Raw genomic sequence first — 26,999 nt, 5'->3', positions numbered from 1 at the left:
TATTATGATTTTGATTGGAAGTGACAAGGATGGACAGGATTAGGAATGAACATATCAGAGGGACAGCTCAGGTTGGATGATTTGGAGACCAAGACAGGGAGGCAAATTTGAGATGGTTGTGGACATGTTCAAAGGAGGGACTTGGAGTATATAGGGAGAAGGATGCTGAGGATGGAACCACCTGGCAGGAGGAGAAGAGGGAGGCCAAAGAGGAGGTTTATGGATGTGGTGAGGGAGGACATGCAGATGGTTGGTGTGACAGAGGAAGATGCAGAGAACAGGGTGAGATGGAAACAACGTGCTGTGGTGACCCCTAACAGGGGCAGCCAAAAAAAAAAAAAAAGAAGCATTCCTTTGATTCCCCGTGAGCAGGCCAAGAGACACTAAACCACAGACAGTCTGTCACTTGCTCACCGTCATCATGGACTGCTTTCTCAACACCTTATACAGATGAGAATTTCCACCCAGCTCTCACTGTGAAGCCTCTCAGTGCTGTTCTTCAGTGTCCTGAAAGATTAAACAAACCTTCCACGATGTCGGTACCATACTGGTGCCAACATCATTTAACATAAGGATGTGGCTACAGGTAGTAGTGGCTACAGGTACGAGATGCATCCACATGTAACTACTGGTAGCACGGTGTGTGCATGTGGGTCAGATACTCTGAGTGGCTACAGCAGAACCCAGTCATATAACAATGTATTAATGCAGTGCATTCATTTGTTCATTTTCAGCCGTTTATCCCGGTCAGTGTCGCGGTGGCAGCAGAGCAAGCAGCTCATTTCACACTTCCCTATCTTCGGCCAAGTCCTGCAACTCTTCCGGGGGATCCCAAGGCATTCCCAAGCCACCTGGGAAATATAATCCCTCCAGCATGTCCTAGGTCTTCCTCGGGCCTCCCCCTAGTTGGATGTGCCTGGAAGATCTCCCTATGGAAATGACCAGGGGCATCCTCCCCAGATGCCCAAACCACCTCAGCTGGCTCCTGAGGATGCAAAGTAGCAGCAGCTCTACTCTGAGTCCCTCCCGGATAGTGAAGCTTCTCACCCTGTCCAGTTGTATAAGCCCAGATACCCGATGAAGGAATCTAATTTCTGTCGCCTGTATCTTATTCTTTCAGTCATTAACCAAAGCTCCTGACCATAGGTGAGGATAGGAGCATAAATAGATTGATAAATTCAGAGCCTCGCCTTCCGGCTCAGCTCCTTCTTCACCATGACGGTCTAGTACAGCATCCGAAAATTTCAGACACTGCCCCAATCTGTCTATCGATTTCACACTCCAACTTTCAGCACTTCCTGAATCAACAGAGATGCAAGTAAACGGTGGGGCAGGAATAAATTTTGCTGTCCATGTGTGGATTACTGCTATGTATACTCTGCACTTTTCATATCAAGTAAGTAAAATTATACTCTAAACAATGACATTTTTCCTGTAGTCAGACTTTCCGAGCACATCCTGCTCAGCACTGTTCTCATGAAGAATTTCATATGATATCATACGAAATGTTCAGCGCAATATTTTAGGAATATTCCTTTGAATTTCCATGCACATGTGCAACACACATTTTGCATTCAGCGTTAACAATATTAAGTATAGGGTGAATTTCCACCTTTTTTCAGTCAAGATCTGGATTTTTTCAGGCATGTGATCAAAGCCTCTTCATTGACAAATATGTAGGATATGTGAGAGATTTTGTGCATTATTTTTCATACATTTTCCTACGGATTGTTCGTTGGGACAACCTGCCATTTTGGGATAACTCTGCTATTTTAATGCTCTCATCACATATTTGTGTTTGGCAAGTGTCCCTTTGCATCACTATGTGGCGACATGGGTAGCCCCTTCCTGTCATTGAGTGATGTGCAGACTAGTACTCCTGCACTATTAGACAATCTATATATTAAAAACCATGTGGCCTCTGTGTACATGTATACTTGAGTGTGTGTGTGTATGGGTTTGATCACAGACAAACTGGGGAGAGCTGACACTGGCCTTTTGGTATGTTTATGTATTTTGGGTCAAGGATGAACGCCATGAAAACAAAAAGTTGATTGAACTAATATTTTTGGAGAAATTATGGATATTAGCTAACAGTGAACAATGGATGTTGAAAATTGCATTCTGGATTCACACGCCATTCCAGAGAACCATCCCTGGTTCTCAAGACCAGGCACCTAACTGGCTCTACTCTATTCTACTCTTCTCTTTTTTTTAGATATTTAGATATACCTTAGTATACACTAGTAGAGTTCTACCTTACAATTGGAATGTATTTTAGAAGACATACCTTACTGAATTTTCATGCAAAGTGGCCTTCGAACACGGACAAACAGGGGAGAGCTGACATTTGCCATTTGGTATGCTTATGTATTTGGGTCACAGGCAAACGCCGCCAAAACGGAATGTTGGTAGGACTAATATTGTGGAGAAATTATGGATATTATGTAACAACAGTGAACAATGAATGTTGATAATTACATTCTGGACTCACACACCATTCCAAATCATTATAGAAACTTTGCATAATTTATCACCACCCTTGAAAAATATCAGGTTACCTATTTTATAAACACTACCCAATCTAGAGTCCATGGATCCTCTGGGTAACACACTAGTAGTTCTATATCTTTGGGTTATAGTTATGGTAATGGTTAGCATTTCTCTTCACATCAGTAAATGATGTGAAGGTTATCACATATTGATGTTCAATCAAAACAGTGGTTTTGTGTCAAAATGTAATTAATGATTTGGAAGTGAGAAAGCCTTGGTCAGAACTCCGTGCACTCAACATACCTATGGCCATATCCTTGAATTAAACAGTTCTGACCCTGAGTTTTACTTTTAATGGTCACCCAAGGTCAAAGATTGTGTGACAAATAGAAAGATTACTTCATTTTGGTATCAAATAGTAACCACAGTTGTACCTTTAACCAATTCCTTGAAATAAGTATCCTATTCCCTACTATGTAGGCCTTGATCTATAACTTTGACTTGTAACAGCTTTTCCTCAAGATCACATCACTTTGTCCTGGACCAAATCAGGTCAAAACTCTTTCCATTATTTTGTTTCAGCACACTCTGACACACACAGACACACAAGACCGAAAACAACACACCAGCACGCAATACTGCTGCATGCAGGTGTAGCAACGTGCAGTTTGATAGCAGTTCTAAAGAACGATGTGGTGCCTGAGCCTCACTGATAGGAAACGCATCGTGTTTGGAACCACTGGATTAAAGAACCAGTTCCCCCTGCTGCTGTACACCCGGTGCATCATAATGATGCACTTGCACTCTGAATTTAATCTATAGCATGAGGGGAGGAAAGGCTAGACTGCAGCGATGGTAGGAAAAGCTGTGAAACAGTGATTTAGTGTGCTGAGAATAAGAGGAGATGGATGCAGAAAAATACACAGCAAACAAAACGATGTCACTGGGACTGCTGCAGCAGTGACGTCACGGGGAGCACGGAAAGATTTCCCCCTCATTATTTTCCCATTTTCTAACAGGAGGCTAGTGCTCCTAATGAAAACTACTGGATATTAAATTGTGCTTTGAGCACATGCACATAAAGAAGATGGCTGAGTTGGGCAGTAGATCATTTACACTGCTGTAATTATGCTGTGAGTGGTGAAAATCACAGAGCACTCCATAAATCAGTGCAGTATTCTGGCAAAAAAAAAAAGCAAGCACTGCTGTGGTGACAGATAGGAAATACATGCTTAGCTTGGAAGGATTTAATTTGCACCTTATGGATGTTTGTGTCTTTGCAGGAGAACTCTTACTGTCTTCCTCTGGGGATTCCAGCCTAGAATGTGGATATATGTTATCGCTGATGGATTTGACTGACACACTTTTTAAATGGGACCAACAAAGAGGAATTTCTAGCCTTGTAGGGTGCTGATGACACTATGGGAACGCTTGCACCAATGCCCAGCTGTGTTGTGCATCTCCAGGGTGTTGCAAAACAACATGATGGTACTGAAACAGGGTTTTCTGGCAAGCAAAGAGCCCACTGATGTGCACATCACTGTGCACTAGAGCAGTGGTTCTGTATCCTGCACATGGGGACAGAAAGCTTTCACTGTCACTAAAAAGGACAGGAAAAAGTACCTGTGTCAACTGAGCATTTTGGACAAAATGATTGTGTGACGTCTGACAGCAGCAGTTAAAACTCCCAGTTTCATTTAGTCTCACAAGCTGACATTCTCATCGTGCCTAACATTTGAGAAGCTGTTTACTAAACTTCAGCTTCATTTTACTTAAGAGAGTTTCATTGCCAAAATCCAGAAATATGTATCTTTGTTTTGTAAGAAAACGAGTAGCTCTGTGGCATAGGGGCATTGAAAGGGTTTGATTCCATATGTGTGCTTTAGGCTGCCTTTTCTTCGTCCTTTGACAAAACACATTATCTCCATTGTCCCAGTCAGCAGAGATATAAATGGGTACGTGCCTTGAGTGGGGAATTAACCTGCGATGTGTCCAGGGGGACTCGTAGACTTGCATCTTCTGCACGTTATATTATCCAAGGTTAAGCCCCACCAGCTAACACGTGATGTACAGCTGCAATTTCACATGGCACTGAATCAGGTCAGGTCTGGGAGCAGGCAATGATGCTGTTCGACGCAGCATGCACCACTGGGTCCAGCATGGCAACTACCCAGACAGATAATAGGTCCATCCCAAGTCAAGTCTGCGAACTGCATCCAGAACACCACAGAACCACCTTAGGTCCTTGATGGCAACCACCCAGGTAGACAAATGGGTCATCCTTATCGCTCAAATAACAATCTATCTGCTGCAGCCAGGTGAAGGACGGGCACCCCCATAGCCTTCTCCAGCAACTGGAGTCTTTGACATTCAGGCACCCATGTGCTAGAATATGCATAGAAACACGCCTCACAATGCGAGTAATGCTCCTCATCATCGATCATTGCACCAGTACCCAAGGATCTGCGATGAAACATGGTACAGCAGACTTCCAGTTGCCACCTTCGGTCACTGGTTAGCATCCAAGCCTCACAACCACACAGAAACTCTGTACCCACATCCTGCAAATAGCCATCTGTCTACTGCAGCCATGAGATATGTGGGCATTACATTGACCTTTCCCAGTTGTTGGGGTCAGTAAGAGCAGTCTCCATTATCTGACAACCGATTGTGTATACACTCCACAATCATAAACAGCTGTTTAAATAAACATTTGTAATAGTAGTTCCTTGTGTTCTAAAGTCAAATAGTGCATTACAGTAGCTTGTAGTACACTCAAGAGAAGTTTTGTTTACAAAACGTCACTCCACTGCAGCAGCCAACCTGCCCTAGTTACACACAATCAAAATGGCGTCCAGATTACATCATTTTGTGGGAGTCGGCCCTCTCTATGTTCTCTCTGATCTCTACACTGGCCTAGGAATGCCCCAGAATGCCCCAGTCAGAGGTGGTTAATATGGCCTGGGAAAGGAACGTTTGGGGTCCCCTGCTGCCCCTGCTGGAGCTTTTGCCCCCCGCAATCCAATCCTGGATAAGCGGTCGATGATGTATGTATATTTGTGAGCATTTATGAAAGTTTTAAGCATGTTTTAAAATTTTGTGATGTTGCTATATATGATGACCATAGGTGTGCAGGTGTAAATGTCTTTGTCTGTCTATATGTGACCCTGTGACAGACTGTCCAGGGTGTACCCTGCCTTATACCCTATGACTGCTGAGATGGGCTTCAGCCCCCCTCTGACCCATAATTGGACTAAGCAGGTATATAAAATGGATGAGTGTTATACGTGATGATCTAGACAATGTGAATAATTAGGTTTAACTGGTGTACATCTGGGGTCATCTTGTGTAAAAGTACAATATGCAGTAATCGGGACGGTCTGTGCTCTAAGCAGAAGAAGAAAAAGAAGAAAAATTCACAATAGAAAAATGTGCAAATTAAATGTGCAGTAAAAATGTGTGCAAAGGAGAAAGACAAACAGATTGAAGTTGTACATGAGGTATATGAATTAGTGAGTTTTTTGGTACGTTAAGTTGTTCGTCAGTGTGATGGTCTGTGAACAGAAACTGTTTCTGTGTCTTGTTTAGCTGTAATGAGCTCTGTAACATCGGCCACAGGGGAGGACTTTAAACAGTGTGTCTCTAGGGTGTGAGGGCTCTGCACAAATGTTACTAGCTCACTTCCTGGTCCTGGACCAGTATAAGTCCGGGATGGAAGGCAGGCTTTGCTCAGATGATTTTTTTCTGGCAGTTTGTTGTAGGCAGAGGGAAACCAAACAGAGATGGCGATGCACAGGACAGACTGGATAATGGATGTGTAAAAGATGATGAGCAGTTCCTGGAGCAGGTTGAACTTCTGAAGCACATCCTCTGCTGCGCCTTTTTCCTGATGGAGTCTATGTGGGAGGCCCACTTCATATCTTGAGAGATGGTGGATCCAGGAACTGGAAAGTGTCTACAGTAGTCACAATATTGTTCAGGATGGAGAGGGGGTAGAGTGAATGGGGTTTCTCCTGAAGTCCACTATCATCTCCACAGTCTTGAGTGGGTTCAGCTCCAGGTTGTTCTGACGACACCAGAGGATCAGCTGTTCCACTTCCTGTTTGTATGCAGCCTCATCACCATCCTAGATGAGACCAATGATGGCATCGTCCGCAAATTTCAGGAATTTAACAGACGGGTTGCCTGAGGTGCAGCAGAAAATGATTAATCCACTATGAAATAATTATTTTATATACGCAGCGTCCAGTGTAGAACGCGTGGCAGGTGGTGGAACAAAGCACGGAATCCAGCTGGGAACACAGCGGGTGGGATCATCACGACGACGTGCGTGCAAGTGCCTGAATCAAAGTCATGCACGTGTCAGTGCACCTTTTGTCAGCGTATTTCTGGCCTTCTTGTACAACCCCAATTCCAATGAAACTGGGACATTGTGTAAAATGTAAATAAAAACTGGATACAATGATTTTCAAATCCTCTTCAATCTATATTCAATTGAATACATCACAAAGAGAAGATATTTAATGTTCAAACTGATAAACTTTATTGTTTTTGTGCAAATATTTGCTCATATTTGTAGGTGGAATTCTTTCCCATTCTTGCTTCATGTACAACTTCAGTTGTTCAACAGTCCGGGGTCTCCGTTGTCGTATTTTGCGCATCATAATGCGCCACACATTTTCAATGGGTGACAGGTCTGGACTGTAGGCAGGCCAGTCTAGTACCCGCAATCTTTAACTACGAAGCCACGCTGTTGTAACACGTGCAGAATGTGGCTTGGTATTGTCTTACTGAAATAACCAGGGACGTCCCTGAAAAAGATGTTGCTTGGATGGCAGCATGTGTTGCTCCAAAACCTGGATGTACCTTTCAGCACTAATGGTGCCATCACAGATTATAAGCTGTCCATGCCATGGGCACTACCACACCCCATACCATCACAGATGCTGGCTTTTGAACTTTGCGCTGGTAACACTCTGGATGGTCTTTTTCCTATTTTATCCGGAGGGACACGGCGTCCATAAGTTCCAAAAACAATTTGAAACATGACTCATCAGACCACAGCACACTTTTCCACCTTGCGTCTGTGCATTTTAAATGAGCTCAGGCCCAGAGAAGGAGGTGACGTTTCTGGATGTTGTTGATGTTTGGCTTTCGCTTTGCATGGTACAGTTTTAACTTGGACTTGTAGATGTAGCGACGAACTGTGTTAACTGACAATGGTTTTCAGAAGTGTTCCTGAGTCCATGCGATAAGATCCTTTACACAATGATGTCAGTTTTTAATGCAGTGCCGCCTGAGGGATCAAAGGTCACTGGAATTCAATGTTGGTTTTCAGCCTTGCCACTTACGTGTAGAAAGTTCTCCAGATTCTCTGAATCTTCTGATTATATTATGGACTGTAGATGATGGAATCCCTAAATTCCTTGCAACTGAATGTTGAGAAACATTGTTCTTAAACTGTTGGTCTATTTTTTTCATGCAGTTATTCACAAAGTGGTGATCCTCACCCCATCTTTGCTTGTGAATGGCTGAGCCTTTTGGGGATGCTCCTTTTATACCCAGTCATGACATTCACCTGTTTCCAATTAGGTGGTCTCTGAGCATTCATCAACTTTCCCAGTCTTTTGTTGCCCCGTCCCAGCTTTTTTGAAATGTGTTGCAGGCATCCATTTCAAAATGAGCAAATATTTGCACAAAAACAACAAAGTTTATCAGTTTGAACATTAAATATCTTGTCTTTGTGGTGTATTCAATTGAATATCAGTTGATGAGGATTTGCAAATAAATGGACTGCATTTATATAGCACTTTTCCATCTGCATCAGACGCTCAAAGCGCTTTACAATTATGCCTTACATTCACTCCGATGTCAGGGTGCTGCCATACAAGGCGCTCACTACACACCGGGAGCAATAGGGGATTAAGGACCTCATACAATGATTTTCAAATCATTGTATTCTGTTTTTATTTACATTTTACACAACATCCCAACTTCACTGGAATTGGGGTTGTACATGAGCCTGTCACCACTTGTGTAGGCCTCCTCCTTGGCCTGGTGGAGCTGCCTCTGTTTCCCAGTAAACCAAGGATTGTTGTTGCTGTATGTGCAGAAGGTTTTGGTCTGTACACACAGGTCCTCACAAAAACTGATGTCACAATGTCACAAATCCCTGCTTTCGTAACTAAAGGTCAACTACAACATGAAATGTTGCTGATGTCCAACCGTTATATTTAACAGGGGAAAAAACCTGTATTATTTTGCTGACTTAAAATATTCTTTATTCATGTTTTTCTCATTTGCAGATTTGAAAACCAAGGGGTTGTGAGCATATGCTTCACCGTTGCAGGCTGTGTGGCAAACAGGCTGAGCAACATTTTTGCTGGATTGTCCTACAGCATTCCTTTGAATCCGATAAATAACACGTCTGGCACATTACACATCGCTATGTGCACATGGTGCCTCGGCAGATAATTAAATGGTCATTTGGAGCCCTCCCCACTGTCTGCACTCGAAGCCCGCCAAAGCCCCTCTTGCTACTGTGTGGCATTATCACATAAAATCAAAGAAGTTGGAATCAAATAATATTGGCCCCCAGTTTCATGGATGCTCACTTAAGGGTGAAATCCTGTACTGTCATATTAACGTGGCAGAGGGAAAAGGAAAGGCGCTGCACTTCCTGAGCACCGCCTGATCTAAGATTTGTCTGACTGTCAGCGTCCTGTCCTTCTCAACGATATAGAGAAGATCAGTCTGTCTTTCAAAATTTAATGAAGTATGGAACGCGTGTGGCGCCATGCTGAAAAAGCACTGCAGTTCTTTGACTCAGTCACAGTCACTCGTCTGTGCTCTCTCTCTCTCTTTCTCCCCCCCCTTCATCGCCTGGCTCACTCTATGCTCGGCACACGTTGCTCCTCGCCTCCCCACTCCCTCGTTCACTGTGCGTCTGTCCTCCCTTAAGTGAGGTACCATGCATCTTCCTTTTCGCTCTTCCTCTCCCCTTGTCTGTTGCCATCACAGGGTCCGTTTATCAAACCAAGCTTTTTTTGGCGCAAAGCGAGGAACCCTAAAAGCCGTGCTACTTGTTTGAGGACTTTGGAGACAGTGCTGGAGGACAGCTGGTGGAAAATGTTGCTGATGCTTCAGCTGGGATGCAGATCTCTGCTGCACCTCTGCCGGCGATGTGAGGCTGCCTGATTCTTCTCAAAGTTGCAGTTTTGGCACCACGTCGATCAAGCTTGTCGTCTCGCCTTATGGTTTCCCAGAGAGCACTGTGTGTAAGACCACTTGTATCAGTGAAGATTTCGATCATTTGCCGGCTTTCCTTGCTTCTCTGCATAAGCATGACCTTATTTTGTGGGATGTGTGAGAGCGGAGAGAGGGTGCCTGCGATTATGTGAGTGGATTAAGCGAATAGCGCGGCGGTGCAGTGATATATTAGTCACTCCAGGTGTTTGACTTAAAAGCTTAGTCAGGGGTGCAAGACTCCCCAGATAGCCTGACAGAAGCTCAGAGACATCCCCGAAGAGAACAGCCTTGGAAGTGGAAGCTTTGGAGACAGATGTAAACTGAAATAGACTCACTGGAAGTCAGCAAGAAATTAAAACCGAGTAAGACAAAACTGAGAGCGAGACCTGGATAGAGGAGAAAAAGTGGGGCACATTTGCACTCGTGCTTAATATTTCTGCACAAAAGGGAAGCTATACAGCTCGATAAAATAATAAATTGCACTGCACAAAGACAGAAACAGACATTATTTTTGCAGGATTTAGTTTCCACTTCTCCTAACCCATCTAACTCATTTCTAATCCTACGTGGAACACGGACACATCAAGCAACACATTGAGTGCCTCCTCTCCATCATCCTTCTCCCTACATCCATGCTCTCTCTTATTTTCAGGTGCAGTCAGACCTGCGGCAGACCTACATCTCAACTCCTCGTGCACTGAGTGGCACCACTGCTATGTTTGATCTTGGTATATAAAGTCAGCCTGAGGGTCGGCAGCCAAAAGTCCAAAGGAAAAAAGAAGCTGAAAGCTTTCTTTCTGACTCTGAATCCCACCTTTGACAGGATCGCAGACTTTCAACTTCACGTCAACGACAGCAACAGCACAGTCCAGTGAAAACACAAACCCTTAGAGACATTCTAGAGGCCTTGGTGTGTACCGGCAGCCATGCAGGTATCCTTTGCATGTACAGATCACGGGCTGAAAGCCCCACGTAACGGTGAGCACAGCAAGCAGAACGCCACGAGCCCCAACACGACCACCCATACACGCACCCGCTTCCGCACAGTGGCCCTGATTGCTCGCAGCCTGGGCTCCTTCACCCATCGTTACCACCACAACCTCAAAGAATCCACAGCCAAGCTCACGGGCATGAAGTACCGGTATGTAGACTAATATTGGTAGACCAGACATGAGACATAGTCATTGTGATGTAACTCCGGGGTCTTGACACTGCTATTCACAAGTCACCAAACCAAATCTGGCTTGAGACTTGCAATGCCAAACTTTAAAAGTGATTTGACAGGGATTTTGTTCCAATTCTGATGGAGAATGTGTGTGAGGGTAGCATCAAAAGAAATGGGTTTAGTGTGGAACTCAGAGAAACTCAGAGAAGTGTGGACTGGCCAAGGTGACGCAATGGGACAAATTTGGAAGACGTCTGTTTCATGGGAAAAGTTAATTTTAAGATTAATCATTTTACAGTTGATGGAAGGATTGCAGTCAAAAGGAATTCATGTTTTGGTTATATTACATTTTGACATCAATCAACATAATGCTGCGCCAACATAAGTCTACAGACATTCTCGAAATGTGGTTCAGTTTTTTCGCATGTATTGTTGAGATACTGTTTTATTATGTCAGAAACCCATAGGAAGTCTATGTTAAAGGACATCACTCTCACTCATCTTCAACCACATAGTCTAATTAAGGGTCGCCGGGGGCCGGAGCCTATCCCAGCAGTCATAGAGTGCAAATCGGGGTACACCCTGGACAGGACGCCAGTCTGTCACAGGGCCACATATAGACAAACAAACACATTCACACCTGCACGCACACCTACGGACAGTTTTTTAAAGTTTCAGATCCACCTAACCTGCGTGTCTTTTGAATGTGGGAGGAAGCTGGAGCACCTGGAGAGAACCCACACAAACACGGGGAGAACACGCAAACTCCACACAGAAAGGCCACAGGTGGGAATCGAACCCATGACCTTCTTGCTGTAACAACAGTGTTAATCACTAAGCCACCATGCTGCCCTGTTAAAGGACATGTCACACAGAACTCATAACAACTTAGATTTAGGCTGTTAGTGACCATCTGATGATACACCTGGATTACTTTTTGCACTTCCGTGTACCAGTCTGAAAGTATACTCATTTTTTCTGAGTGTTCTGACAGCATTTACGTAGCTTGAAGAAAATGTCCCAGCATGCTGTTGAATGGAATGTAGCTGCTAATGTTAAGAATGGAGCCGCAGATTAATTGCAAAGTTATATAAGTGTGTTGTTGCATTATGAGAACTAATTTTAAGTGATAACTGTTCATTTTGACACAGTCATAGTAAAAGCAGCAACTGCTCTCACTGTGAGAAAAACAGTGTGCATGTCCATCATAACACAGCCTGTTAAAAACTCTGTTTCTGTTAGAGGCTCAACAAGTGTTGTCATCAATATAACTGTGAAAAATCTAAGAAATACATTTATGTGATCAGAACAATGGAGAGTTCTGCCTGCACGCTCACGGTGGGAGCTATAATGGGGTTAAAACAGTGTGCTGCTCCAGTATAGACAGCAGACTCTGCACAGATTGAGATCCAAAATCCAACAGACTTTCTCAAAGTAAAATAAAATTAACAAGCTTCCAGCTCAACTGATGAAAATAAAATACAAAAGGAAAAAAAACTGAACAGGGCACTCACCCACTTGTAGAATGATTTCCAAAATTAAATCTGTAAAGTCCACACCGTGAAAGAAGTTATCACACATCGATGGTGCGTGTTGCCAGCCGGAGAGAGCCATGTGCAACTCTATGCCATCCTCCTGTGGACAGATGTTCTCCATGATTCCACTGTCATTATGCCCACCTCTGTGCATTGTGGTCTGACCATGACCACCAGCATGAGGCTTTCCCATTGTGGTCATGATTTAGAAGAAGAAGAAAAAGGATAATCCTAGCTAATGTGGACAGGTGTGTCCAGCCCACCGACCATGAGCATGGCTGCTGGACTCTCTCGGCCACTTCCAAAAGCAGCTCTCTCTCCAATCATCTCTGCCATTTTGGCATGCTCCCACAGCAGCTCCGCTGTCACGCTTCTCACAAAGTTCTCTCACGATTCTGCATGTTAGATAGAAAGTCCATTATCCCCCGAAAATAACATATTCTGACTTTTTCCAATGTAAGAAATAAAATCTGCATGTCAGGGCAGCCTATAGAAACAGTGTCATGGAGGTGTTCCAGGTGTACGTTCACGGCAGCAGTAAAATAGCGTCCTGTGTCACAGACAGCAGAGTCAGCACACGTAGGATCCAGCATCTGACAGACTCTCAAAAAATTAATTTCGAAGTGTGTTGTCACCTGTCTGTACATCCTTTATAAATCTGAGCCATCACTTTTGAATGAAAGCAAAGAAGCTTTATCGGGTGTAGCAGGATTCATTTCATTCTGTCTGTTAGTCATCAAGATGTTTCTGCATTTGCTAAAATGTACATTGCACACCAAGAAATGGTGAGAAATGCAGAGTAAGATGTTTTCCAGAACCAACAGAATCAGAATCAGAATCACCTTTATTGTCATTGCGCAGCGATCAACACAACGAAATTTGCTTGTGCAGCCTCAAAAACAATGACCACCCTCAAACACACTACCCCTTACACATACTTCAATAAATATTGAAAAAACATCAGGAGATTGGAGGGGGGGGGGGGCAAGCTCGGACACAAACACAACTCGTATTGCACTAATCCCACATTGTCATTATCCCATATTACACTTATCCCATGCTGCACATGTCCCATATTGCACGTATCCCTCTAAAACATCAATTAACAGTAAAAATACCCAACTTAATAAAACCCCTTAAATAGCATAAAAATTGTAATAAATATACCTAAAATTAAAGATAATTAAAAACAATTATTGCACATGTCCGTCCTTATTTTAATTAGAATAATGCAATTGTTCCAACTGAAGCTTGGGCATGTGTCTGTTCAGTTCTATAACAGCTCGAGGAAAGAAGCTGTTTTTCAGCCTTGTGGTATGGGCTTTAAAGGCCCGATAACGCCTGCCAGATGGAAGCAAAGAAAAAAGGTGATGTGAGGGGTGTGTTCCATCCTGCAGAATACTGCTTGCTCAGCGGAGGCAGCGAGTCCTAAAAACATCATCCAATGAGGGCAGAGGGGGACCAATGATATTTTCTGCCATTCTTATGTCTCATCTGATGGATTTCTTATTGTTTTCAGAACAGTTTGCAAACCATGCTGTAATGCAATAGGTTAAAACACTCTCGATGGAGCAATGATAAAAGGCCTTGAGCAGCTCAGCCGACAGGTTGTTCTTCTTCAATGCTCGTAGAAAATAAAGCCTCTGATGTGCCTTTTTTGACCAGCAAGAGGGATAATTAGCAATATAATACATCAGCGACCACTAATTATTACCACATGTGTACAGATAGACTTACAATCATGAATAGTTCGATCTTGTGTTGCTAACAGGATGTGCGACATGTCCACTAACATTTATTATAGTAAGTTGAACATTATATTGAATATCTATAGTAAATATCTATGTTGAGCCAATGTTAGAATTTCTAAATTGATCAAATTTTCTAATCCAGCATATTTCCTACATTGATTCAATGCCAGGCTTCAATATGGATCAACATCATTTTACCCATTGTGCTACAACATCATTGCTATTTTAGCTTTCTGCATGTTTACTTTTCACTCATCTACACTGTCTTACAGTGCATGACTGATGAACACATTTTAAAATAGTAAATGGACTGCATTTACGAGTCGTATATATAGCGTTCGTATATAGCGCTTTTCCATCTGTATCAAACACTCAAAGTGCTTTACATATAATGCCTCACATTCACCCCAATGTGAGGGTGCTGCCATACAAGGTACTCACTACAAACTGGGAGCAACTAGGGGATTAAGGACCTTGCTCAAGAGCCCTTAGTGAATTTCCGGTCAGGCTGGGATTTGAACCAGTGATCCCCTAGTCTCAAGCTCAACGCTTTAACCACTAGACCATCACCATTCATTCATCATCTTTCTTATTTGGCTATTTTTGGTTATTTGGTTAGCACAATAAGTAAAGAAATAATATTATTACTCGTGGTAGTAGTATTTCTACAATACTTTCAGGCAGAAATTTTCAAAGTGCTCCCTATTGTAAAATATCAATAATCCAATAGTAAAAAAGACTTTAAACATCCATGAGAAAAATACAAAGTCATCATCAACAAAACACACATATCATACAAACCAACAAATATATTTCAAATAAGATAAAACCATAAATTAACACTAAGCAATACAAAATAAATGTTTTAATATGAGCCTGAAAATTTTCAACAGAGGCTGACTTTCTAATATCAACTGTCAAACTGTTCCACAAAGTAGGAGCATGATAAGCAAAGATTCTAAAGCCTACCAACATCTTCTTAACCCTCGATACACAAAGGTAGACCACATTCTGAGATCATTATTTACCAGAAGAGACATAAGGCTCAATAAATTATGTACCGGTAAGCTAGGTAGGTACACAAACCATTTAGTGCCAGCAACAAAACCTTAAAATGTTCTCTAGCATTGACAATAGTTATATGGTTTCCAATACAGACCCAGAGATGGGTTTGAAATAAAAGGTTTCTCAGGAAGGAGCTCCCAGTTTTAAAATCTTTAAAACTATTTTTTTTTTTTTTTTCTTGTGTTACTTCTGCATTGAGGTGCTTCTTGTCGGTGGTGAGTTGGCTTTGTCATTGTTGTTCCATTTGGCTGTAATTAGTCACTTGCAGCTCATGGTAAGAGCTTGTGTTGAGGAATAGACCACATGCACAGTTGGCAAGGTTATTTGTTATTTTAGGATTTGCTGGTCCATACACTGCTATCATATTTTTTGATTCTGTTGCATGCTGTGTTTCAGTGTTGATTGTGTTGGTTTTCGCTCCAGTGTAGTAGTAGTGCAGTAGACTGGCAGCCGGTCGAGGATGTACCCCACCTCTCACTCAGTGACCACTGGGATAAGCTCCAGCCCTTTATTGGCAGCACTTAATTGCAATAAGCAGATATAGAAAATGAATGAGTGAATTGTGATCTGATTGCTCAAGAAGCACTTTTAAAAGCAAGTATAAAGAAAGCCAGGGAGCATTGTCTTCATCCGTGATCATGACACATGAGAAGGTGCCTACCATTGCCCAAGATGACTACAATATGATTCTAAGAATGCTTTTTTATTTTCAATTGCACCTTCATGAACAGCCTTGACTGAACAAAATATTAATGTGGGGGATGTTGTCCCAATTAGGCAACATTTCTGTCACGTGTCTCCAAACAAGACCTGTCGGGTGGAAGAAGATCTCAACATATTTTTACCATGCTTGTTGGCAACTATGCTTGACCACACTTTTGGACTTTTGCGTATTAAAAAACTATTAAACATTCCTACCCATTACAGTTTATGGGGGATTTGGTAGATTAAGGTGGTACAAAGAAATATTTCAGGAAGTTTGTTAGTTCATACATTACTCTCGTGACCTTGACATAATGTTCGAGCCATTGCTTCCTTTGTTACAACTTCAGGACTGTATTCATACAAGTAATATCATTTGAATTAAGAAATGTGTGTTCTGCTTTTTAGAAGTTAATGAATTTGCTGGTAACTGGGTTGCAGTGTTTCACCATATATCTGGATGATATGGTTATATTCTTGATAGCTGGAAAGATCACCTGCAGTACCAAGCCTTGTTTAGATTGGATTAGATAGAATTTTATTGATCCCTTTGGAAGACTTCTTCAGGGAAATTGAGGTTCCAGCAGCATTGTATAGCAGCACACAGGGTAAGAAGCACACAGAGTATCAAACATGAAAGTAAAAAAGAAAAACTGTTTGCAAATATAAATATAAATACCAGAAATACTGCTCGGTACTGGTTTACTGGCTGTTACTGCCCCTCTCCTTCCCATCCTCTGTCTTCCTGTTACCCCTCCTCTCCTGGAGTGAGGAGTTGTACAGTCTGCATTCAACATTTCTACATGTTTACTTACAGGTTATCTACACGTGTCTCACATACCTGATAGTAAATTGACTACATTTGCTGTTTTTCCATCTGAAGTAGACACTTAAAGAGCCTTATATAATGATGCCTCACACTCTGACACTGATGTCATGGTGTTGCCATGCAAGGCCCGCTCAACTGCACACCAGGAGGAATTTGGGGATTAAGCACCTTGCTCAAGGGCACCTTCATGGGTTTCTGTATGACAGGGAAACCTGCCATTTAAATCTCTTGGGCATCACCTTTCACGCCCCTGCTTAATACATTTTCACTCCTCATGTTACCAAATGTAGTTGATAATTTAAGTAGGGGCGGTGGCACAGTGACTTTGTAGTTAGCACTGCCACTCATGGGATCGCTTCCCATCTGGGCCTTTCTGCGTGGAGACCAGGGCAGAGACCAAACAACAGTTGTCAATGCCACTTAAAATAATTAATTCATTTTCTGGAGACTACTGAAGCAGTCACTGGGCGAGAGGCAGGTTACACCCTTGTGACAGGCTGCCAGCTTATTGCAGCGCTGACACATTTAGACAGGCAATTTGGAATTTGGGGTGATGTCGGGGTGGGGTTATGGTTAGGGGTACGGTTAAAAATAATGAAGTAAACTTGACGGCGTCATGAAATGTGACACATTTCATGACGGTATCATGGAGTTTGAATGTTCTCCCTGTGTTTGCCTGGGTTTCTGGTTTAGGTGACCTGGTGAGTCTAAAATGAGCATATGAATGAGTTTGTTGGTCTGTATGAGTCAGCCCTGCAATAAACTGGCATCCCGTCCAGAGTGTAACCTGTCTCTTGCCCAGTGACTGCTTCAATAGGCTCCATAACCCTAGAACCCTCATATAGAAAAGTAATTCATGAATTTAATTGGCACTGACAACTGCTATTTGGTCTCTCAGCAGTTACAAGCCATTTGCCAGATTGGAAACAACCCAAACTAATTACAACCCGATTGCACGCTGAGTTCATGGTGGCATGAACATGGTGGGATCACAACATTATTTTGTGATGGTATCACAGAATTTGGGGTTAGGGTTAAAAATAGTGAACTAAACTTGACTGTCGTCACGAAAATGTGACACATTTCATGACGGAATGAAAAAAAACACGAGACTGGGCTGAATAAAAAGGTGTTGCAGGGATCACAATGCAAATCAAATCAATTTTATTTATATACACAACAAACAGTTGCCCCAAGGTGCTTTATATTGTAAGGCAAAGCCATACAATAATTACGGAAAAACCCCAGCGGTCAAAACGACCCCCTGTGAGCAAGCACTTGGCGACAGTGGGAAGGAAAAACTCCCTTTTAACAGGCAGAAACCTCCAGCAGAACCAGGCTCAGGGAGGGGCAGTCTTCTGCTGGGACTGGTTGGGGATGAGGGAGAGAACCAGGAAAAAGACATGCTGTGGAGGGGAGCAGAGATCAATCACTAATGATTAAATGCAGAGTGGTGCATACAGAGCAAAAAGAGAAAGAAACACTCAGTGCATCATGGGAACCCCCCAGCAGTGCATCATGGGAACCCCCCAGCAGTCTAAGTCTATAGCAGTCTATAACTGTTTGTTGTGATTTGGCGCTATATAAAAAATTGATTGATTGATTGATTGATAACTAAGGGATGGTTCAGGGTCACCTGATCCAGTCCTAACTATAAGCTTTAGCAAAAAGGAAAGTTTTAAGCCTAATCTTAAAAGTAGAGAGGGTGTCTGTCTCCCTGATCCGAATTGGGAGCTGGTTCCACAGGAGAGGAGCCTAAAAACCCTAGGAACTACAAGTAAGCCTGCAGTCTGAGAGCGAAGCACTCTATTGGGGTGATATGGTACTATGAGGTCCCTAAGATAATATGGGACCTGATTATTCAAAACCTTATAAGTAAGAAGAAGAATTTTAAATTCTATTCTAGAATTAACAGGAAGCCAATGAAGAGAGGCCAATATGGGTGAAATATGCTCTCTCCTTCTAGTCCCTGTCAGCACTCTAGCTGCAGCATTTTGAATTAACTGAAGGCTTTTCAGGGAACTTTTAGGACAACCTGATAATAACAAATTACAATAGTCCAGCCTAGAGGAAATAAATGCATGAATTAGTTTTTCAGCATCACTCTGAGACAAGACCTTTCTAATTTTAGAGATATTGCGCAAATGTAAAAAAGCAGTCCTACATATTTGCTTAATATGCGCATTGAAGGACATATCCTGATCAAAAATGACTCCAAGATTTCTCACAGTATTACTAGAGGTCAGGGTAATGCCATCCAGAGTAAGGATCTGGTTAGACACCATATTTCTAAGATTTGTGAGGCCAAGTACCATAACTTCAGTTTTATCTGAGTTTAAAAGCAGGAAATTAGAGGTCATCCATGTCTTTATGTCTGTAAGACAATCCTACAGTTTAGCTAATTGGTGTGTGTCCTCTGGCTTCATGGATAGATAAAGCTGGGTATCATGTGCGTAAGAATGAAAATTTAAGCAATGCTGTCTAATAATACTGCCTAAGGGAAGCATGTATAAAGTGAATAAAATTGGTCCTACCACAGAACCTTGTGGAACTCCATAATTAACCTTAGTCTGTGAAAAAGATTCCCCATTTACATGAACAAATTGTAATCTATTAGACAAATATGATTCAAACCACCGCAGCACAGTGCCTTAAATCTGTGTGTGTCTTTGAAAGATAGTGATTCAAAAACCTGCAACTGGACTCAAATCTCAGCATCAGCAACATGCTGGCACACACGTCTAAGCTAATTTTTGGTGTGATATTTTACCATGATTTTTAATTTATTTATTTTTTGGTTCTATCTTTTATGTCTGTGAGAGTCAAGAGAAAAAAGTGTATTTAATATGGACCTAGTAGAACTCACAAGTTTATCAGTATGTGGTGGAAGTGTTGAACTTGTGGAAACATTCACTTATCTCAGCAGTGTCATTCATGTCTCTGGGTCCTTGGCTTCTGAGATTGAGATATAACTGGGAAGAGCTTATGGAGTCATGAAGTCACTGGGCAGAGGTGTTTGGAGATGCTCATATTTTTGCAGGAAAATAAAGGTCCAAGTTGTGCGGGTCGTGGTGCTATCTGTCTTGCTTAATGGTTGAGAGACTTGAATAGTAACCAATGACCTCAGACTTAACAAGTAGAAACTTGTGGTGTGCATTTGCTGGGGTTAAATTGTGTCAGATATACAAGATTTGTCTCCAATAAGTAAAAAGTTGGGTTGTTTGAATGTCATTCCAAGGTGGTCCACGAGTAAAGTTTTGATCTTACTCACCCCACAATCAAGCACACTGGTGGCAGTGTGATGGAAAATCTCCCTCTGGCGTTTTATGATTATAGGAAGAAACCACAAGCAGACCAGACTCAGTGGGGTGACCATACTTACAAAATAAAACAAAAGCACAACAAGGAATTGTCAAAACTTGCAGTGACAGAAATGTTATTGCTAAGCAAACATATACATCAATTATCAATGGCAAAAAAAAGACAACCAGGACATGAAGTGCAGACCCAGTAAAATAGACTCCAATCTGAGAGTCAGTATTTATACTGATGCCAGATCAGTCAATAAATAAGGCATTACTTAGGTTTACCACAACCCAGTACAAATCAAAACCCAACCCCCAACATAGCGATCCCATTGTCCTGCAAGCAATGTTCTTGATTTCAAATAGCTCCTCATGGATACCTCACATGTCTTGGTTCATGGAAGGATCCCTCAATGTATTTCCATTTCTACTAGTCTTGACTGACATTTTTACAAACTCTCTACTTTTCAGCACCAACATAATGTCTGTAGTTGGTTCTAAAAAAAATACCTGAATTGTTAGTGCTAAAAGTTATATTTGGAGAATACAAGAGCATGTAAACAATGGAGAAAACAATTGGTGGATTAATATACTTCTGAAGGCATTAAAAAAAAGGAGTTGTGCACATGTATTTGTCATTTGAAAGTGCAGCAGAGACTTGTGTTTGTGTGGGAGTCGTGATAAGACTAGGCCAAGTAAATAACGCTCCTTTATCTCAGCGAGAAGGTTTTTAACCCAGACTGCGTGAACAAAACAGGAGCTTCCACTGCACATATTAATTCTGTTGAGAGGGTAACATCATTTACAGTGTCAGGCCGAAGAGAAATGAGGGATTAAGAAAAAATAAAGAAAAAACAAGAACCAAACAAAAAAAGAGAGAACCAGTGAATGAGAAAATTGGGTCGCGAGGGTCAGCTCACAGTAAAGAGACAATTAGCAGAATCTATGTAGATTGGGTGCAGAACAGTTAAATGCATCTGCGTGTCACATAATCTCCTCGTTTCCATAACAACATTGAAATGGCCAACTTCAATTCCTTCTCAGTCTTGAATGAGTCCGATGACTCCATTGTAAAGAAGCCTTTGCAAAAGATTTTTCTATTAAGCAAAGACAGGAAGTTATTAAAAATTAAACATTTTTAATACATTTTTCGACTCCTTAATATTTTTTCAAACAATAAGGTGCAAAGTAAGCCATCGAATAAGCTGTAAGGAGATTTTTGCTGTTAATTTTATTGCTGGTAAAGTATTTTGGGGATATTCCAAGGCAATTATAGTGAGTTCGCTCCATGAGATTTTGCAGATAACATTAGATACACAATGTTCGAAGTTCACGCTGCATTCTTTATCATTTGGAACTTAGAATTTCTGGTTTACATATTTTGCCAATCCAAGTATAAACACTGTACACGTTTGTGAAGTTGTCCTACCTGTCCAGCAGATATCCAGCAAAACTTTTGTGTTAAGTGCATATTCCAGGGAGCGGCGAATACCAAAGAACACAGCAAATTTTGGGTTTCGCCAGTTTGTAACAGGTTGCAAACCAGTTTGCAGACAGTTTTGAGGGTTGCAAACAATATTTCTTGCCATAAATAAATGTTGAATATGTTAAAAAATTCTTCACAAATGTATTTTTCCACAAACAGCTGCAAACGTGTGTAAAACAGTTATAAGCGTTGGCAACAGTGTAATGCATCGCTAAAGTTCTTTTTGGTTTGCAACCACTCTCTGACCCAGATAGTCTTCTTATAATTCCTCTCTTTTCCTTCTCTTCTGCAGCAGGATAGCTGCAGCAGCAGACAGATAAAGCCATTCTTCTTTAAAGGCAGCAGCACATTGGGCTTCTTCCTGACATAAATTATTTCCATATTTTGGAAATCCATCTTCTATATCTTCTATATAGCTTCTACAGGCAGGTCTTCTGAGCTCTGTCCACAGTGGTCAATGGTCAGGAGAAATCTGAATGCTGGGGAGGATTTGATTCGCCTGACATTCGCCTGGCATTTTATCAGGAGGTTGGCAAAACGGTCCCATACATTCCCAACAATGTCAAAAGAGCAGAAAATTGGCAGTCACATCTAACCGTTTTTCCCCACTCGGCGACACACCCGCCGAGGAACAACTCTGGTTATTGGCGACTCTGTTTGAGAATGTGAAGTTAGCGGACACCAGCAACCCTAGTCCAGTTGTCTTCCGGGGGCCAGAGCAGGCGACATTGAAGGAAATTGAAACTGCTGGTTAAGGCTAAGCGTAAATTCGGTAAGATTGTAATTCACGTCGGCAGTAAATGACACCCGGTTACGCCAATCGGAGGTCACTAAAATTAACATTGAATCGGTGTGTAACTTTGCAAAAACAATGTCGGACTCTGTAGTTTTCTCTGGGCCCCTCCCCAATCGGACCGGGAGTGACGCATGTTCTCCTTGAATTGCTGGCTGTCTGAGTGGTGTCCAAAAAATGAGGTGGGCTTCATAGATAATTGGCAAAGCTTCTGGGGAAAACCTGGTCTTGTTAGGAGAGACGGCATCCATCCCACTTTGGATGGAGCAGCTCTCATTTCTAGAAATCTGGCCAATTTTCTTAAATCCTCCAAACCGTGACTATCCAGGGTTGGGACCAGGAAGCAGAGTTGTAGTCTTACACACCTCTCTGCAGCTTCTTTCCCCCTGCCATCCCCCCAATACCCCATCCCCGTAGAGACGGTGCCTGCTCCCAGACCACCAACAACCAGTAAAAATCTATTTAAGCATAAAAATTCAAAAAGAAAAAATAATATAGCACCTTAAACAGTTAAATGTGGTCTATTAAACATTAGGTCTCTCTCTTCTAAGTCCCTGTTAGTAAATGATATAATAACTGATCAACATATTGATTTATTCTGCCTTACAGAAACCTGGTTACAGCAGGATGAATATGTTAGTTTAAATGAGTCAACACCCCCGAGCCACACTAACTGTCAGAACGCTCGTAGCACGGGCCGAGGGGGAGGATTAGCAGCAATCTTCCACTCCAGAACCCAAAAACCCAGACAGAGCTTTAATTCATTTGAAAGCTTGACTCTTAGTCTTGTCCATCCAAATTGGAAGTCCCAAAAACCAGTTTTATTTGTTGTTATCTATCATCCTCCTGGTCGTTACTGTGAGTTTCTCTGTGAATTTTCAGACCTTTGGTCTGACTTAGTGCTTAGCTCAGATAAGATAATTATAGTGGGTGATTTTAACATCCAAATAGATGCTGAGAATGACAGCCTCAACACTGCATTTAATCTATTATTAGACTCAATTGGCTTTGCCCAAAATGTAAATGAGTCCACCCACCACTTTAATCATACTTTAGATCTTGTTTTGACTTATTGTATGGAAATTGAAGACTTAACAGTATTCTCTGAAAACCCCCTTCTGTTTGATCATTTCTTAATAACATTTACATTTACTTTAATGGACTACTAGGTTTAAGGATATGATTCCTTCTTTATGTTCTCCAATGCCATATACCAACACAGTGCAGAGTAGCTATCTAAACTCTGTGAGTGAGATAGATTATCTCGTCAATAGTTTTACATCCTCATTGAGCACAACTTTGGATGCTGTAGCTCCTCTGAAAAAGAGAGCCTTAAATCAGAAGTGCCTGACTCCATGGTATAACTCACAAACTCGCAGCTTAAAGCAGATAACCCATAAGTTGGAGAGGAAATGGCATCTCACGAATTTAGAAGATCTTCACTTAGCCTGGAAAAAGAGTCTGTTGCTCTATAAAAAACCCTCCATAAAGCTAGGACATCTTACTACTCATCACTAATTGAAGAAAATAAGAACAACCCCAGGTTTCTTTTCAGCACTGTAGCCAGGCTGACAAAGAGTCAGAGCTTTATTGAGCCGATTATTCCTTTAACTTTAACTAGTAATGACTTCATGACTTTCTTTGCTAATACAATTTTAACTATTAGAGAAAAAATTACTCATAACCATCCCAAAGACATATTGTTACCTTTGGCTGCTTTCAGTAATGCTGGTATTTGGTTAGACTCTTTCTCTCTGATTGTTCTGTCTGAGTTATTTTCATTAGTTACTTCATCCAAACCATCAACATGTCTATTAGACCCCATTCCTACCAGGCTGCTCAAGGAAGCCCTACCATTAATTAATGCTTCAATCTTAAATATGATCAATCTATCTTTATTAGTTGGCTATGTACCACAGGCTTTTAAGGTGGCAGTAATTAAACCATTACTTAAAAAGCCATCACTTGACCCAGCTATCTTAGCTTATTATAGGCCAATCTCCAACCTTCCTTTTCTCTCAAAAATTCTTGAAAGGGTAGTTGTAAAACAGCTAACTGATCATCTGCAGAGGAATGGTCTATTTGAAGAGTTTCAGTCAGGTTTTAGAATTCATCATAGTACAGAAACAGCATTAGTGAAGGTTACAAATGATCTTATTATGGCCTCAGACAGTGGACTCATCTCTGTGCTTGTCCTGTTAGACCTCAGTGCTGCTTTTGATACTGTTGACCATAAAATTTTATTACAGAGATTAGAGCATGCCATAGGTATTAAAGGCACTGCGCTGCGGTGGTTTGAATCATATTTATCTAATAGATTACAATTTGTTCATGTAAATGGGGAATCTTCTTCACAGACTAAGGTTAATTATGGAGTTCCACAAGGTTCTGTGCTAGGACCAATTTTATTCACTTTATACATGCTTCCCTTAGGCAGTATTATTAGAAAGCATTGCTTAAATTTTCATTGTTACACAGATGATACCCAGCTTTATCTATCCATGAAGCCAGAGGACACACACCAATTAGCTAAACTGCAGGAATGTCTTACAGACATAAAGACATGGATGACCTCTAATTTTCTGCTTTTAAATTCAGATAAAACTGAAGTTATTGTACTTGGCCCCACAAATCTTAGAAACATGGTGTCTAACCAGATCCTTACTCTGGATGGCATTACCCTGACCTCTAGTAATACTGTGAGAAATCTTGGAGTCATTTTTGATCAGGGTATGTCCTTCAATGCGCATATTAAACAAATATGTAGGACTGCTTTTTTACATTTGCGAAATATCTCTAAAATTAGAAAGGTCTTGTCTCAGAGTGATGCTGAAAAACTAATTCATGCATTTATTTCCTCTAGGCTGGACTACTGTAATTCATTATTATCAGGTTGCCCTAAAAGTTCCTTGAAAAGCCTTCAGTTAATTCAAAATGCTGCAGCTAGAGTACTGATGGGGACTAGAAGGAGAGAGCATATCTCACCCATATTGGCCTCTCTTCATTGGCTTCCTGTTAATTCTAGAATAGAATTTAAAATTCTTCTTCTTACTTATAAGGTTTTGAATAATCAGGTCCCATCTTATCTTAGGGACCTCTTAGTACCATATCATCCCAATAGAGCGCTTCACTCTCAGACTGCAGGCTTACTTGTAGTTCCTAGGGTTTTTAAAAGTAGAATGGGAGGCAGAGCCTTCAGCTTTCAGGCTCCTCTCCTGTGGAACCAGCTCCCAATTCGGATCAGGGAGACAGACACCCTCTCTACTTTTAAGATTAAGCTTAAAACTTTCCTTTTTGCTAAAGCTTATAGTTAGGGCTGGATCAGGTGACCCTGAACCATCCCTTAGTTATGCTGCTATAGACTTAGACTGCTGGGGGGTTCCCATGATGCACTGAGTGTTTCTTTCTCTTTTTCCTCTGTATGCACCACTCTGCATTTAATCATTAGTGATTGATCTCTGCTGTCTTCCACAGCATGTCTTTTTCTCGATTCTCTCCCCTCAGCCCCAACCAGTCCCAGCAGAAGACTGCCCCTGCCTGAGCCTGGTTCTGCTGGAGGTTTCTTCCTGTTAAAAGGGAGTTTTTCCTTCCCACTGTCGCCAAGTGCTTGGTCATGTTTTGACCGTTGAGGTTTTTCTGTAATTATTGTATGGCTTTTGCCTTGCAATATGAAGCGCCTTGGGGCAACTGTTGTTGTGATTTGGCGCTATATAAATAAAATTGATTTGATTTGATCTAGACGATATTAGATTGGGATTCACTTAATTCATTCCTAATAAACAACATTATAGTGGTGCCCAATAAAATCATTTTTACAAAATAAAGTGTTTAAAAAATCAACAGGGACTACTACAACTTTAACAGTAAACCCGCCTCCAGTCCTTCTGCTAACTTCCCATTTTCACCACAAAGAAGCAGATGAAAGGTCTGTTGCATCCTTTTCATGTCTATTTCTGTATTTCTTTGTCTTTCCTTTCTGCCAAACATCTGATTCAGAACTCCACACATCAAATAGATTATTTTTTAAAGCTTTGGACACAATCTGACAGGGAATCTCTTTCTCTTGAATAGAAGCCAGGCTCACAACTGAGGCTGAGTGCTGCAACTTTGTTGAAGTTCTCAAAATAAAAGCATCATTCTCACTCCAAACACATTGTGGGTGTCTACATCAGTACTGACGCTACAAGTAAGACTGCATGAAATTTGTATTAGAACTGTGCGGTGTGGAAGCACCACACTCAGAAAAGTCTGAAGGCGTAACAAGTGAGACAGAAGATGTGGTGCGCAGAATCATTTCCAGTTGTCATGGCAATCCAAAAATAATTTATTATAATAATTCTAATTGCAGTGTCTTGTTGTTGCAACCTTCCTGGGCTTGTTGTGTTCTTCTTTTTACTGTTAATATCATATGCTGTGTTTAAAAAAAAAAAAAAAATGCTGCTATGCTTCAGCTGATGTGGTGATGTACCAAAATACACCACCGCTGCTGGCTTCACAAACTGTTCAGACTATTTTTGGCTGCTGTTAGAGAGTTCTTGTTTGGTTGGATGGATGCCTGTGAAGGTCACCGGGAAGCAGAAGGAATTTTGGCAAGTCCCGGAGCTTCAGGGAAGATTTTGCTTGGTTG

At 41.6% G+C, this 26,999-nt stretch overlaps 1 protein-coding gene across 2 annotated transcripts in view; it reads left to right on the top strand.

Moving 5' to 3' along the window:
• The first annotated feature begins 9,378 nt into the window (after positions 1-9,378).
• Positions 9,379-26,999, top strand: part of kcnab1b (potassium voltage-gated channel, shaker-related subfamily, beta member 1 b) — a 154,366-nt gene continuing 136,745 nt past the window's right edge. The window contains exon 1 of one of the 2 annotated variants that reach the window (XM_034183008.1): positions 9,379-10,886. In XM_034183008.1, coding sequence (XP_034038899.1) covers positions 10,668-10,886 — 219 coding nt within the window. In that variant the 5' untranslated portion in view covers positions 9,379-10,667. The remainder of the gene's footprint in view (positions 10,887-26,999) is intronic. The other variant, XM_034183007.1, reaches the window with a different exon arrangement.

The sequence above is a fragment of the Thalassophryne amazonica genome, chromosome 12 (genome assembly GCF_902500255.1).
Source record: "Thalassophryne amazonica chromosome 12, fThaAma1.1, whole genome shotgun sequence".
In the NCBI taxonomy this organism is placed as follows: domain Eukaryota; kingdom Metazoa; phylum Chordata; class Actinopteri; order Batrachoidiformes; family Batrachoididae; genus Thalassophryne; species Thalassophryne amazonica.
Note: the sequence above shows the minus strand (reverse complement) of the source record. Positions and strands in the feature narration are given on the sequence as shown.